This window comes from Oncorhynchus tshawytscha, linkage group LG33 (genome assembly GCF_018296145.1).
Source record: "Oncorhynchus tshawytscha isolate Ot180627B linkage group LG33, Otsh_v2.0, whole genome shotgun sequence".
In the NCBI taxonomy this organism is placed as follows: Eukaryota; Metazoa; Chordata; class Actinopteri; order Salmoniformes; family Salmonidae; genus Oncorhynchus; species Oncorhynchus tshawytscha.
This window is the reverse complement of record NC_056461.1, coordinates 38440063-38455448: the sequence shown is the minus strand read 5'-3', so window position 1 is coordinate 38455448 and position 15386 is coordinate 38440063. Positions and strand designations below refer to the sequence as shown.

The following is a 15386-nucleotide window of genomic DNA, read 5'->3' as shown; positions in this document are numbered from 1 at the left end:
CAGACCCGTTTTACTGCCTACGCGGAGCCCCACCGGGCCTTCACAACTGGACTGCCGACGTTATCTACCCGAAGGAGATCCGGCTGGCTCCTCCGTCGCGACGTTACCTGAACGCCCATCTGCGGCCTGCTAACCGTTAGCTGTCTTACCGGCTGCTATCTGAATAGACAATCGGACAATTTATTTATTTGTATTATTATTATGTTTTCTTCTTGGGCCTCTATAACTATATTTATTGTTTTTATTTTTGTTGTTGTTGTGTGATTTGGATTAATCCCCTCTACCACACGGAACCCCACTAATCTACTGACGGAACGCAAGAGGTGGCTAACAACAGACCTCCATCCTATGCTAGCTTGCTACCGATGGCCTGGCTAGCTGTCTAAATCGCCGTGACCCCCAACCAACCTCTCCACTCACTGGACCCTTTTGATCACTCGACTAAGCATGCCTCTCCTTAATGTCAATATGTCTTGTCCATTGCTGTTCTGGTTAGTGTTTATTGGCTTATTTCACTGTAGAGCCTCTAGTCCTGCTCACTATACCTTATCCAACCTATTAGTTCCACCACCCACACATGCAATGACATCTCCTGGTTTCAATGATGTTTCTAGAGACAATATCTCTCTCTTCATCACTCAATACCTAGGTTTACCTCCACTGTATTCACATCCTACCATACCTTTGTCTGTACATTATACATTGATGCTATTTTATCGCCCCCAGAAACCTCCTTTTACTCTCTGTTCCAGACGTTCTAGACGACCAATTCTCATAGCTTTTAGCCGTACCCTTATTCTACTCCTCCTACGTTCCTCTGGCGATGTAGAGGTGAATCCAGGCCCTGCAGTGCCTAGCTCCACTCCTATTCCCCAGGCGCTCTCTTTTGACGACTTCTGTAACCGTAATAGCCTTGGTTTCATGCATGTTAACATTAGAAGCCTCCTCCCTAAGTTTGTTTTATTCACTGCTTTAGCACACTCTGACAACCCAGATGTTCTAGCTGTGTCTGAATCCTGGCTTAGGAAGACCACCAAAAATTCAGACATTTTAATTCCAAACTACAACATTTTCAGACAAGATAGAACTGCCAAAGGGGGCGGTGTTGCAATCTACTGCAAAGATAGCCTGCAGAGTTCTGTCCTACTATCCAGGTCTGTACCCAAACAATTTGAACTTCTACTTTTAAAAATCCACCTCTCTAAAAACAAGTCTCTCACCGTTGCCGCCTGCTATAGACCACCCTCTGCCCCCAGCTGTGCTCTGGACACCATATGTGAACTGATTGCCCCCCCATCTATCTTCAGAGCTCGTGCTGCTAGGCGACCTAAACTGGAACATGCTTAACACCCCAGCCATCCTACAATCTAAACTTGATGCCCTCAATCTCACACAAATTATCAATGAACCTACCAGGTACCTCCCCAAAGCCTTAAACACGGGCACCCTCATAGATATCATCCTAACCAACTTCCCCTCTAAATACACCTCTGCTGTCTTCAACTAAGATCTCAGCGATCACTGCCTCATTGCCTGCATCCGTAATGGGTCAGCGGTCAAACGACCTCCACTCATCACTGTAAAACGCTCCCTGAAACACTTCTGCGAGCAGGCCTTTCTAATCGACCTGGCCGGGGTATCCTGGAAGGATATTGATCTCATCCTGTCAGTAGAGGAGGCCTGGATATTTTTTTTAAATGCCTTCCTAACCATCTTAAATAAACATGCCCCATTCAAGAAATTTAGAACCAGGAACAGATATAGCCCTTGGTTCTCCCCAGACCTGACTGCCCTTAACCAACACAAAAACATCCTATGGCGTTCTGCATTAGCATCGAACAGCCCCCGTGATATGCAGCTGTTCAGGGAAGCTAGAAACCATTATACACAGGCAGTTAGAAAAGCCAAGGCTAGCTTTTTCAAGCAGAAATTTGCTTCCTGCAACACTAACTCAAAAAAGTTCTGGGACACTGTAAAGTCCATGGAGAATAAGAACACCTCCTCCCAGCTGCCCACTGCACTGAAGATAGGAAACACTGTCACCAATGATAAATCCACCATAATTGAGAATTTCAATAAGCATTTTTCTACGGCTGGCCATGCTTTCCACCTGGCTACTCCTACCCCGGTCAACAGCACTGCACCCCCAACAGCAACTCGCCCAAGCCTTCCCCATTTCTCCTTCTCCCAAATCCATTCAGCTGATGTTCTAAAAGAGCTGCAAAATCTGGACCCCTACAAATCAGCCGGGCTAGACAATCTGGACCCTTTCTTTCTAAAATTATCTGCCAAAATTGTTGCCACCCCTATTACTAGCCTGTTCAACCTCTCTTTCGTGTCGTCTGAGATTCCCAAAGATTGGAAAGCAGCTGCGGTCATCCCCCTCTTCAAAGGGGGACACACTCTTGACCCAAACTGCTACAGACCTATATCTATCCTACCATGCCTTTCTAAGGTCTTCGAAAGCCAAGTCAACAAACAGATTACCGACCATTTCGAATCTCACCATACCTTCTCTGCTATGCAATCTGGTTTCAGAGCTGGTCATGGGTGCACCTCAGCCACCCTCAAGGTCCTAAACGATATCTTAACCGCCATTGATAAGAAACATTACTGTGCAGCCGTATTAATTGATCTGGCCAAGGCTTTCGACTCTGTCAATCACCACATCCTCATCTCGATAGCCTTGGTTTCTCAAATGATTGCCTCGCCTGGTTCACCAACTACTTCTCTGATAGGGTTCAGTGTGTCAAATCGGAGGGTCTGCTGTCCGGACCTCTGGCAGTCTCTATGGGGGTGCCACAGGGTTCAATTCTTGGACCGACTCTCTTCTCTGTATACATCAATGAGGTCGCTCTTGCTGCTGGTGAGTCTCTGATCCACCTCTACGCAGACGACACCATTCTGTATACTTCCGGCCCTTCTTTGGACACTGTGTTAACAACCCTCCAGGCAAGCTTCAATGCCATACAACTCTCCTTCCGTGGCCTCCAATTGCTCTTCAATACAAGTAAAACTAAATGCATGCTCTTCAACCGATCGCTACCTGCACCTACCCGCCTGTCCAACATCACTACTCTGGACGGCTCTGACTTAGAATACGTGGACAACTACAAATACTTAGGTGTCTGGTTAGACTGTAAACTCTCCTTCCAGATCCATATCAAACATCTCCAATCCAAAGTTAAATCTAGAATTGGCTTCCTATTTCGCAACAAAGCATCCTTCACTCATGCTGCCAAACATACCCTTGTAAAACTGACCATCCTACCAATCCTCGACTTTGGTGATGTCATTTACAAAATAGCCTCCAATACCCTACTCAACAAATTGGATGCAGTCTATCACAGTGCAATCCATTTTGTCACCAAAGCCCCATATACTACCCACCATTGCGACCTGTACGCTCTCGTTGGCTGGCCCTCGCGTCATACTCGTCGCCAAACCCACTGGCTCCATGTCATCTACAAGACCCTGCTAGGTAAAGTCCCCCCTTATCTCAGCTCGCTGGTCACCATAGCATCTCCCACCTGTAGCACACGCTCCAGCAGGTATATCTCTCTAGTCACCCCCAAAACCAATTCTTTCTTTGGCCGCCTCTCCTTCCAGTTCTCTGCTGCCAATGACTGGAACGAACTACAAAAATCTCTGAAACTGGAAACACTTATCTCCCTCACTAGCTTTAAGCACCAACTGTCAGAGCAGCTCACAGATAACTGCACCTGTACATAGCCCACCTATAATTTAGCCCAAACAACTACCTCTTTCCCAACTGTATTTAATTAATTTATTTATTTTGCTCCTTTGCACCCCATTATTTTTATTTCTACTTTGCACATTCTTCCATTGCAAAACTACCATTCCAGTGTTTTACTTGCTATATTGTATTTACCATGGCCTTTTTTGCCTTTACCTCCCTTCTCACCTCATTTGCTCACATTGTATATAGACTTGTTTAAACTGTATTATTGACTGTATGTTTGTTTTACTCCATGTGTAACTCTGTGTCGTTGTATCATAAAAACAGCCTAATCAGCTCTGCTGGGGCGAGTAAAATGGTCAGAGTCATTTGTTCTCTCATTTGTGTCTGGAAGTAGTTAGCCAGTTAGCTTGGGTGCTTTGACTACCGCTGTGAGGCCAGAACGCTGGGATCAAACCTACTCTTCAGCCAGACCGTTCAGTGTGCCCTCTGTCAGTTCTCAGTAGCGCTCAATCTGACAGCGCTCTCGATTTACGAATGCCCCGAGGGCAATCTGGGCATACTCTGGCACTCCAGATTGAATTTGCACACCAACACATTAAAAGACTGTAGAATGAATGTGCCTTAAACCACACCCCTACACATATCACCAGGTGACGAGTTTATATTGTGAATTTTTCAGGACATATGTGGCAAATATTTATTCCAGAAGGAGTCGGCAAAAGTTATGGCCAACTATGTACTGTTGCTTTGGTTAAACCTCTTGGGTCTTTTCCAGAACAGGGGTGTCCCTTTCAGAGGAGTTAGCAGGATGACATGTATGTTTTTTTTGTTAGAGTGCCAAGGTCTATAAAATTAAAGAGGAAGTTGGTAAATCTTTATCTAAGAAGTGTCACTACCGTACAGGTAATATATCAATAAGTATGTCAAGTGGGGTTTGGGGACTAAAATGTATGTTTGCTGGAATGTACATCTGTCCAAAAGAAAGCTAGCCAGCCATATGTTAGCTATGGGTTTCTTTACAGACCAAAATTGTCCAAACCGAAACGATAACAACCACAACAATTGACACCATAGAGATTCAGTGCCCTCTGTAATTATTGTGACAGTGAAGCATTTTTTTATTCTTTTGGCCAAAAGTATTGGAACAAATTCACTTACAGTATATGTGTATTAAAGTAGTAAAAAGTTGAGTATTTGTTCCCATATTCATAGGACACAATGACTACATCAAGCTTGTGACATTGCATGCTAGGAATATGGGACCAAATACAAAACTTTTGTGCTGTCATTTCTAAACGGTTCACCCGATATGGATGGCAATACCCTCTAATTAAATCTGACAGTCTGACTTTAACCTCATAGTCATTGTATCAAGTGCTGCAGTACAAAGCAACAAAAAATGTGTCACTGTCCCAATACATTTGTAGCTCACTCTACTGGTCTACAAATCAAATTGTATTGGTCACATACATGTGATTAGCAGATGTTATTGCGGGTGTAGCGAAATGCTTGTGCTTCTAGCTCCAACAGTGCAGTAATATCTAACAAGTAATATCTAAAAAATTACACAACATACTGTAAACCCAATACACACACATCTAAGCAGGAATGAATTGAGACTATATACATATGGACGAGTGATGTCAGAGCGGAACGGACTAAGATACAGTAGAATAGTATAGAAAACAGTATATACATATGAGATGAGTAATGCCAGACATGTAAACATTATTAAAGTGACTAGTGTTCCTTTCCTTAAAGTGGCCAGTGATTTCTAGTCTATGCCTATAGGCAGCAGCCTCTAATGTGCTAGTGATGGCTGTTTAACAGTCTGATGGCCTTGGGATAGATGTTTTTCAGTCTCTCGGTCCTAGCTTTGATGCACCTGTACTGACCTTGCCTTCTGGATGATAACAGGGTGGGGCTCGGGTGGTTGATGTCCTTGATGATCTTTTTGGCCATCCTGTGACATCAGGTGCTGTACTTGACATACTGTATGTTGGAAGATATGTGTGCTGAAAGTTTGGGAAAAATAGGATACAAATTAGATTTTTTTTCCAAACCTCAATTTGCACAGCTTCTGTGGAATTGTAAACTGTGTGTACAAAACACTAAGAACACCTTCCTACTATTGGGTTGAACCAAGGTAAAAAAAAAAGAAAGTTTAACCAGTCTCCTCCCATTCATCTACAACAAGGATCATCAACAATATTCTGATTTTGTCACGCCCTGACCTTAGAGAGCCGTTTTATTTCTCTATTTGGTTAGGTCAGGGTGTGATGTGGGGTGGGCATTCTATGTTTTATATTTCTGTGTGTTTCGCCGAGTGTGGTTCCCAATCAGAGGCAGCTGTCTATCGTTGTCTCTGATTGGGAATCATACTAGTTGTCTTTGTTAGTGGCCTGTATAGCCCTAGTAAGCTTCACGTCGTTTTTTGTTGTTTCTTGTTTTGTTTGAGACCTCCCTACGCACAGTGTTTCCGGAACAGTGTCCGGAACCTCCAACGTCGGGCCACAGTCCGGAACCTGCGGCGAGGGTCCCCAGTCCGGGGCCTGCGGCGAGTTTCCTCCGTCCGGGGCCTGCAGCAAGGGTCCCCAGTCCGGAGCCTGCAGTGAGGGTCCCCAGTCCGGGGCCTGCAGTGAGGGTCCCCAGTCCGGGGCCTGCAGTGAGGGTCCCCAGTCCGGGGCCTGCAGTGAGGGTCCCCAGTCCGGGGCCTGCAGTGAGGGTCAACAGTCCGGAGCCTGCAGTGAGGGTCCCCAGTCCGGAGCCTGCGCCGAGTGTCCTCCGTCCGGAGCCTGCAGTGAGGGTCCCCAGTCCGGGGCCTACAATGAGGGTCACCAAAGTGGGGTGAGCCAGAGGTGGAGCGGGTCTGCGTCCCGCACTGGAGCTGCCACCGAAGTAGATGCCCACCCGGACCCTCCCCTATAGGTTCAGGTTTGCGGCCGGGAGTCTGCACCTATGTGGGGGGGGGATACTGTCACGCCCTGACCTTAGAGAGCCGTTTTATTTCTCTATTTGGTTAGGTCAGGGTGTGATGTGGGGTGGGCATTCTATGTTTTGTATTTCTGTGTGTTTGGCCGAGTGTGGTTGTCTATTGTCTCTGATTGGGAATCATACTTAGGCAGCCTGTTTTGCCACCTTAGTTGTGGGTAGTTGTCTTTGTTAGTGGCCTGTATAGCCCTAGTAAGCTTCATGTTCGTTTTTGTAGTTTCTTGTTTTGTTGGCCACATTTAAAATAAAGTAAAGTGTACGCTCACCACGCTGTACCTTGGTCCGGTCTTGTCCCTGACGACGTTCGTGACAGATTTATTTTTCTGTAGTTTATTTTTTTGTTTTTTGTTTTTGTTGAGCGGATGGTCGGAGGGCCGGAACATAATTACAAATCATTTGCAGACTCCAAATTGACCTCCAGAAGCCCAAATATATATAATGTATGACAAAAACATAATAATTTCAAACCTTGATTACATTTGTATATAATCAGGTGTCTCTCTATTATACATGGGAATACTTGGTAAAAGATTTATTCAGTAAAAATCAGTTGGAGCTGATTTCCTGGTGTCTTTTGTTTTTTTTGTCCTACAATGGAAAGAATGTACACATACAGTGTGTGTGTATATATATATTTTCTGAGCAAATGTTTTACTATACAGTGGGGCAAAAAAGTATTTAGTCAGCCACCAATTGTGCAAGTTCTCCCACTTAAAAAGATGAGAGGCCTGTAATTTTCATCATAGGTACACTTCAACTATGACAGACAAAATGATGAAAAAAAATCCAGAAAATCACATTGTAGGATTTTTAGTGAATTTATTTGCAAATTATGGTGGAAAATAAGTATTTGGTCACCTACAAACAAGCAAGATTTCTGGCTCTCACAGACCTGTAACTTCTTCTTTAAGAGGCTCCTCTGTCCTCCACTCGTTACCTGTATTAATGGCACCTGTTTGAACTTGTTATCAGTATAAAAGACACCTGTCCACAACCTCGAACAGTCACACTCCAAACTCCACTATGGCCAAGACCAAAGAGCTGTCAAAGGACACCAGAAACAAAATTGTAGACCTGCACCAGGCTGAGAAGACTGAATCTGCAATAGGTAAGCAGCTTGGTTTGAAGAAATCAACTGTGGGAGCAATTATTAGGAAATGGAAGATGTACAAGACCACTGATAATCTCCCTCGATCTGGGGCTCCACGCAAGATCTCACCCTGTGGGGTCAAAATGATCACAAGAACGGTGAGCAAAAATCCCAGAACCACACGGGGGGACCTAGTGAATGACCTGCAGAAAGCTGGGACCAAAGTAACAAAGCCTCCCATCAGTAACACACTACGCCGCCAGGGACTCAAATCCTGCAGTGCCAGACGTGTCCCCCTGCTTAAGCCAGTACATGCCCAGGCCCGTCTGAGGTTTGCTAGAGAGCATTTGGGTGATCCAGAAGAAGATTGGGAGAATGTCATATGGTCAGATGAAACCAAAATATAACTTTTTGGTAAAAACTCAACTCGTCGTGTTTGGAGGACAAAGAATGCTGAGTTGCATCCAAAGAACACCATACCCACTGTGAAGCATGGGGGTGGAAACATCATGCTTTGGGGCTGTTTTTCTGCAAAGGGACCAGGACGACTGATCCGTGTAAAGGAAAGAATGAATGGGGCCATGTATCGTGAGATTTTGAGTGAAAACCTCCTTCCATCAGCAAGGGCATTGAAGATGAAACGTGGCTGGGCCTTCAGCATGACAATGATCCCAAACACACCGCACGGGCAACGAAGAAGTGGCTTCGTAAGAAGCATTTCAAGGTCCTGGAGTGGCCTAGCCATTCTCCAGATCTCAACCCCATAGAAAATCTTTGGAGGGAGTTGAAAGTCCGTGTTGCCCAGCAACAGCCCCAAAACATCACTGCTCTAGAGGAGATCTGCATGAAGGAATGGGCCCAAATACCAGCAACAGTGTGTGAAAACCTTGTGAAGACTTACAGAAAACGTTTGACCTCTGTCATTGCCAACAAAGGGTATATAACAAAGTATTGAGATAAACTTTTGTTATTGACCAAATACTTATTTTCCACCATAATTTGCAAATAAATTCATTAAAAATCCTACAATGTGATTTTTTTTCTTCTAATTTTGTCTGTCATAGTTGAAGTGTACATATGATGAAAATTAAATGTTTTACTATATATAGTATATTTATATACATGGGCCGCCAGTTGGGGAACCCTGGACTAAGATTTAAGTGGATTTAACAAGTGACATCAATAACGGATCTTAGCTTTCACCTGGATTCACCTGGTAAGTCTGTCATGGAAAGAGCAGGTGTTCTTAATGTACATAGGAACATACATACAGATTTTTCTATATTTTGTTGTATTACAAAGTGAGATAATTGTCATTTTTGGTCAATGATCTCCACAAAGTGCTCTCATGTCAAAGTGGTAGAAAAATTCCAACATTTAGAACAAATTAATGAAAAATAAAACACGTAATATATATCTTGATTAGATAAGTATTGACCCCCCTGAGGCAATACATCTTAGAAACCGCTTTGGCAGAGATTGCAGCTGTGAGATTTTTGGGGGTGAGTCTATAAGATCTTTGGACACCTGAATTGTACAATATTTGTCCATTATTATTATTTTTTATTCTTCAAGCGCTGTCAAGTTGGTTGTTGATCATTACCATTGCCAAGTCTTGCCATAGATGTTCAAGCCGATTTAAGTTAAAACTGTAACTAGGCTACTCAGAAACATTCAAAGTCATCTTGGTAAGCAACTCTAGTGTAGATTTTTTTGCGTCAGTGTCCGTCTTTGCGAGGCATTGAAAAACCTCCCTGGTCTTTGTGGTTGAATCCATGCTTGACATTCAATACTCTAAAGTGGGTCGCGACGTGTCAGTGTAAATGTAGAATTATTTCATTAATTACTGGAATTGATTTGCCCAAGTGCAACTGCGGTCTCTGTTCAGGGTGCTCTCTGCTTAGCAGCGGTCTCTGCTCAGTTAGCAGCGGTCTCTGCTCAGTTTGGCAGCTGTGCGAGAGGGAGATGCCTGTGTACTTTGCTGTTAACTGCATCTTTTTTATGCAGTTTTCTTGAAGATCACTCTAAGACACACGCTGCAGCGCTGTCGTTCAGCAGCAGATAATGTGCTGTGAGCCACTGACTTGTCATTCCCACTCGCCATCACTCACCGCTGTCATCAAATGGACTCATGCTAGCAACAAGTTCTGACTAAGCTCTATTGTCATGAAACGCAAATACACCGATCAGTTTGTCTCTCTTTCATACTAACTTTGAGAAATAACGAGGTGCGCTCACAATGTGTTTTGTGCGGGGAAGTGCTAGGTAATGATTCAATCAAAATGAACAAATTAATATAACGACACGTCCTGACCAAACATCTACAGGATAACGGTAAACCCAGGGAGTTCTTTCAGAACAGGGCAGAATGCTTCAGGAAACAGTGCTTCAGGAAACAATGGAAAAGTAAGTCAGCTAGCAAGGCATTGTTGTCATTTTATAACAGGTGATGGTACGCAGAAATAAGGGAAGACTATCTCTCGTAGTATATGTGAGTTACTCTTTCAAACAATCCCCTGGCCTTTTACACAGCTAGTAGCTAACGTTAGCCAAAGTAAGCTAGCTAGCTTCTGTCATCAAGGCAACGGGTGGCTACTTTGAAGAATCTCAAATATTAAATATATTTTATTTGTTTGACACTTTTTTGGTTACAACATGATTCCACATGTGTTATTTAGTAGTTATGTCTTCAATAGTATTCTACAATGTAAAAAATAGTAAAAAATAAAGAAAAACCCTTGAATGAGTAGGTGTGTCCAAAACTTGACTGGTGCTGTATAATTATGACATTGAATGTCAACACTGCCCTTAATTTATATAAATATCATAATATTTACGCAAAATAAATAAAAACTAAAATTGTACCTTCTTAAATGTGTCATTTTGTGTCTACACTTCATACAATCAGACAAATGCTCAGTCATGTAGGAAAGCAGTTTATTGATAATGTTGTTCATCACGACTCATCATTACAATCATTATTCGTTTCCTTAACATAATCTATATCAGATTTAGGTTTTGATCAAAGACAAAGTGCGTTTTATTACTTCTGATCTAACCTGACCTAGTCTGATCTAACCTGAGTCTGATCTAACCTGACCTAGTCTGATCTAACCTGAACAAGTCTGTTCTATTCTGATCTAACCTGAGTCTGATCTAACCTGAGTCTGACCTAGTCTGATCTAACCTGAGTCTTATCTAACCTAACATGAGTCTAATCTAACATGAGTCGGACCTAGTCTGATCTACCCTGATTCGGATCTATCCTGACCTAGTCTGATCTAACTTGACCTATTCTGATCTAACCTGAGTCTGATCTAACCTGACCTAGTCTGATCTCCGTCACATATACTGTACAGTCATATACTGTATCTCAGAGGTACCGTCTCACCTTACCCTGCATGATTTTGCAGGGATTCAGTCATATAGCAGTGTATATGTGTACTCTGTTCAAAACTCTCTAAATTAGGCTGGTGAATAAAGAGCTGTCCAGCAGACCAGTCTCTCATTGTCAAGCATTCTTTTTTTTTCTTCTTTTTTTTTTTACAATCAATTAAGAAATATGTTAAAACATCACTCAGAACTCCTCCTCTATCTGTCCTCCACAAACAGCCATGATGGAACACTCTGCCTCTCTGATGCTGCATACCCCTGTCTGGAGTGATGGAGGAGGTTGCATCCAAAATGGAATCCTATTTCCTATATAGTGCGCTACTTTTGACCAGGGCCCATAGGGCTCAGTTCAAAAGTAGTGCACTATTTTGGGTATAGGGTCCCATTTGGGATGCAGTCACTGCACCTGTCCTGTGAATTTCACCATACAGTTACTACACAGTTAATCTACAGGCCTCACCTAATACATCTCCACACAAGAAAATCATCTAGGTAGGAGCAATGTGGACTAAATCATCCCAGACTTAGGCATGTCTTTAAGGGAGTGAGGAGAGAATGTGTTATCCTCTCTCTTCCTCATACAATGTTTTAAGCCCTCTCTCTCCTCCCTTCCTCCCCTTATCCATTCCTTCCCTCATCCATCCAGGACAAGGCCAGCATTTGATATCCTCTCTTCTCTCTTTTGGCATCCATAACTAATGTCCTCCTCTCCTCTCCCTCCTCAGCACTTGTACGTGCTGCAGAGCATCCCCCCTCCGATCATGAGCAGAGCTCCAGACACCCACCCCACGTAGATGGATGCCCCCAGCTCCCCTCTCCTCTCCTGGGTGGCCAGAGGGTTGTAGAAGCCCTGGATGATGGTGTGAGCGGACCAGCTTACGGGGATAACACACAACACCCCCGCTGCCATGAACACCGCGCCTGCCGCAATGCCAACCTTCGACTTGGCCAGCCAGTCGTCATGGAGGAAGTTGGTGCAGCGTGCCCCAACTACAGTCAGCCCGATGGCAAGCACACTGACCCCAATGGAGACGCAGATGAGAGCCCTGGAAGCCTGCAGGTTCTGGGGCAAGGCCAGGAGGGAGTCGTAGGCTTTACACTGCATGTGGCCCGTGCTCTGGATCACACAGTTCATCCATAACCCTTCCCAGAACACCTGGGCAGTGATAATGTTGGCTCCAACAAAGGCTGTTACCTTCCACATGGGCAGGGCACAGATCACGATGGTCCCCATGAACCCGATGAAGGCCAGGACAAAGGCAAGGATCTGTCGGCTCATTGTTCTTCCCCGGAATAGTTGAAAGTGTCCAATAGGGGGTTCTGGAAGTACTGTAATGGCCACGTTGTCGTTAGCTTGTTGGATCTGATGTGGGGTTCGCATAGTTTGTATTTCCTACACTACAAAATGAGACTGGTCTTGGAAAAAGGCCTGATAGTTCAGATGCGGACAAGTCAAATTCTCCATTCTATCTATAAAAGTCCATGAATCCAAACGTTGCAGCTAATCCAAGGCAGCTGTGAGAGCAGAGCAGAGCATTGTATCCCCTTTGTCCTCTTTGAAACTAACAATGATTACAAGTCCACAAGTTGCATCTAAGCCAAGGCAGCCGTGAGAGGGTTGCTGTGTTTGTCGAATGAGAGCACATTTCCTTGTGTCAGTAACACTGGAGGTATTGTGAAAGGAAATAGAACAGGGAGGGGATTGAGCTAGTTTGTGGCTCAGGTTACCGGCTTGTCCTGATTCCCCAGTATGGGAATGTGTGAGGGTGGACAGTGGTTACCATGGAAATACACTGAACAAAAATATAAATGCAACATGTAAAGTGTTGGTCCCATATTTCATGAGGTGAAATAAAAGATCCCAGAAATGTTCCATACGCACGAAAAGCTTATTTCTCTAAAATGTGCAGAAATTAGTTGACATCCCTGTTAGTGAGCCTTTCAACTTTGCCAAGATAATCCATCCACCTGACATGTGACACATCATATCAAGGATCTGATTAAACAGTATTACACAGGTGCACCTTGTGCTTGAGACAAAAGGCCACTCGGTACATCCAGCTGGCCTCAACTGCAGACCGCATATGGTGTTGTGTAGGTGAGCGGTTTTCTGATAACTAGAACAGTGCCCCATGGTGGTGGTGGAATGGGCAGGTATAAGCTACAGACAACACAATTTCATATTGATGGCAATTTGAATGCAGAAATATTTGTGATGGGATCCTGAGGGAATTGTCGTGCCATTCATATGCCGCCATCACCTCATGTTTCAGCATAATGCACAGCCCCATGTCGCAAGGGCCTGTACACAATTCCTGGAAGCTGAAAATGTCCCAATTCTTCCATACTCACATTGAACGATGTTTGAGATGCTCTTAATTGACGTGTACAGACAGCGGTCCAGTTCTCTGCAATATCCAGCAACTTCACGCAAAGGACATGCCACACAAGACAAATGGTCACACCAAATACTGACTGGTTTTCTGATCCACGCCCCTCTTTAAAAGGCATGTGACCAGATGCATAACAGTATTCCCAGTTGTGAAATCCATAGATTAGGGCCCAAGTCATTGTTCCAATTGACTGTCCTTATGGATTGTAACTCAGTAAAATCTTTAGTGTTCTAGGCTATTGAAGTTCATTTCAATTAATACTTTTCAGCCGTTGGTTCTGGACAAATGACTCCCCATAGAGAACCGTTATGGTTTACCTACTTAAATATTTATGCAGGGGTCAAATCAAAGTCTGTCAAGTGCGCCGAAGACAACAGGTGTAAACCCTAGTTTAAAAGCTTACAGTAAAGATAGAACATAAAAAAAAAATAGAAGGCTATATACGGACACCTGTTAGTCAGGCTTATTGAGGTAGTATGTACATATTGTTAAAGTGACTGTATTACAATGACTGCATATATGATAAGCAGAGTAGCAGAAGTGTAAAAAGAGGGGTTAGAGAGTCCTGCTCACTATATGTACAAGTAGGACATGGAATTGAAAAAGCCAGTAAAGGAAACCCTGGAGCAATTATGGTTAATTGCCTTGCTCACGGGCAGATTAGTTTAGCCCAATATTGGAACTGACCTGCAAGAGATCGTGAACACAGTTTAAACCCCAGTCTACACCATAGCCTGCTTGAACCAAAACATGAATTCAACGAGAATAAGGAACAATCATTTATTAAAGCAATAAATCGTTAAAACATGTCATGAAAAAAACAATTCTAATCCCCACTTAAATTTCCATGGTGCACTGCAGTTAAGCGACGAGATTCACATAAAAGCATAATTTGTACTACATCAGTCTCCAGTTAAGACAACTTCAGGGTTCCGTCTTGTCAGACGTAGGCCGCGCCACTGGCGGCAGAGCGCGGGGCGGAATATTTGGCAGAGTACCCACCCTCCTTGCGCTGGGGGCACTGGCAGCAGAGAAGTGCGCCCCCGATGAGCATCAGGCCAGCAGAGCCCCATCCGATGAACAGCGACGCGCCCAGCTCTCTCCTCTGCGAGTCAGCGAGAAGCGGGTTGTAGAAGTCCTTGATGACGGTGTTGGCGGACCAAGACACCGGGATCAGACAGAGGATCCCGGCGACCTGGAAGAACACACCGGATGCGATGGCCACCTTGGACTTGGCCGTCTCGTCATTGATGCAGTTTGTGCACTTCCCCCCAGCAATGGAGAGCAGGATGCCGATCACGGCCACGAGGATGGAGATGACGACTAGAGCCCTGGCGGCCTGGAGGTCCTGAGGTAAGGCCAGCATGGAGTCGTAGACCTTACACTGCATCTGGCCCGTGCTCTGGAGCACACAGTTCATCCACAGGCCCTCCCAGAAGATCTGCGAGGTTACGATGTTATTGCCGATGAAAGCAGTCACCTTCCACATGGGGAGCGCGCAGATTATGATGTCACCGATCCAACCGATGATAGCCAGGGCAATGCCCAGAATCTGGAGACCAGCGGAGGCCATTGCGTTCTATTTACTCAAACACACGTAAACCAGGCAGGACTAGTGTTTAGCAGTGGGAATGCTAACTATTTTGGTTAGTATACAGACTCCAACCTTTATACCCACCTACCAGGGTATGGTTACTAATTGGGACGATTGAAAGCACCTGTTTGTTGGCCGACACACACCCACCGAACTAATAAGCATGCCCAAACTACCCATATGTTATGCTGCGTTCACACGCTAGTCGGTCTAGGAAACTCA

The 15386-nt window shown here is 44.4% G+C and overlaps 2 protein-coding genes across 2 annotated transcripts in view; one reads left to right on the top strand and one right to left on the bottom strand.

The window, feature by feature from the left end:
• The window catches only part of LOC112231423, a gene marked incomplete in the record, with an annotated part of 690592 nt that overhangs the window by 452120 nt on the left and 223086 nt on the right, over window positions 1–15386 (top strand).
• On the bottom strand, window positions 10705–15298 carry LOC112231433 (claudin-like protein ZF-A89). The gene is made up of 2 exons (XM_024398185.2): window positions 14653–15298; window positions 10705–12460 (listed from the first exon to the last, which is right to left on the bottom strand). The coding sequence occupies exons 1-2, from the start codon at window positions 15141–15143 to the stop codon at window positions 11899–11901; spliced, it is 1053 nt and encodes a 350-aa protein (XP_024253953.2). The 5' UTR covers window positions 15144–15298; the 3' UTR covers window positions 10705–11898.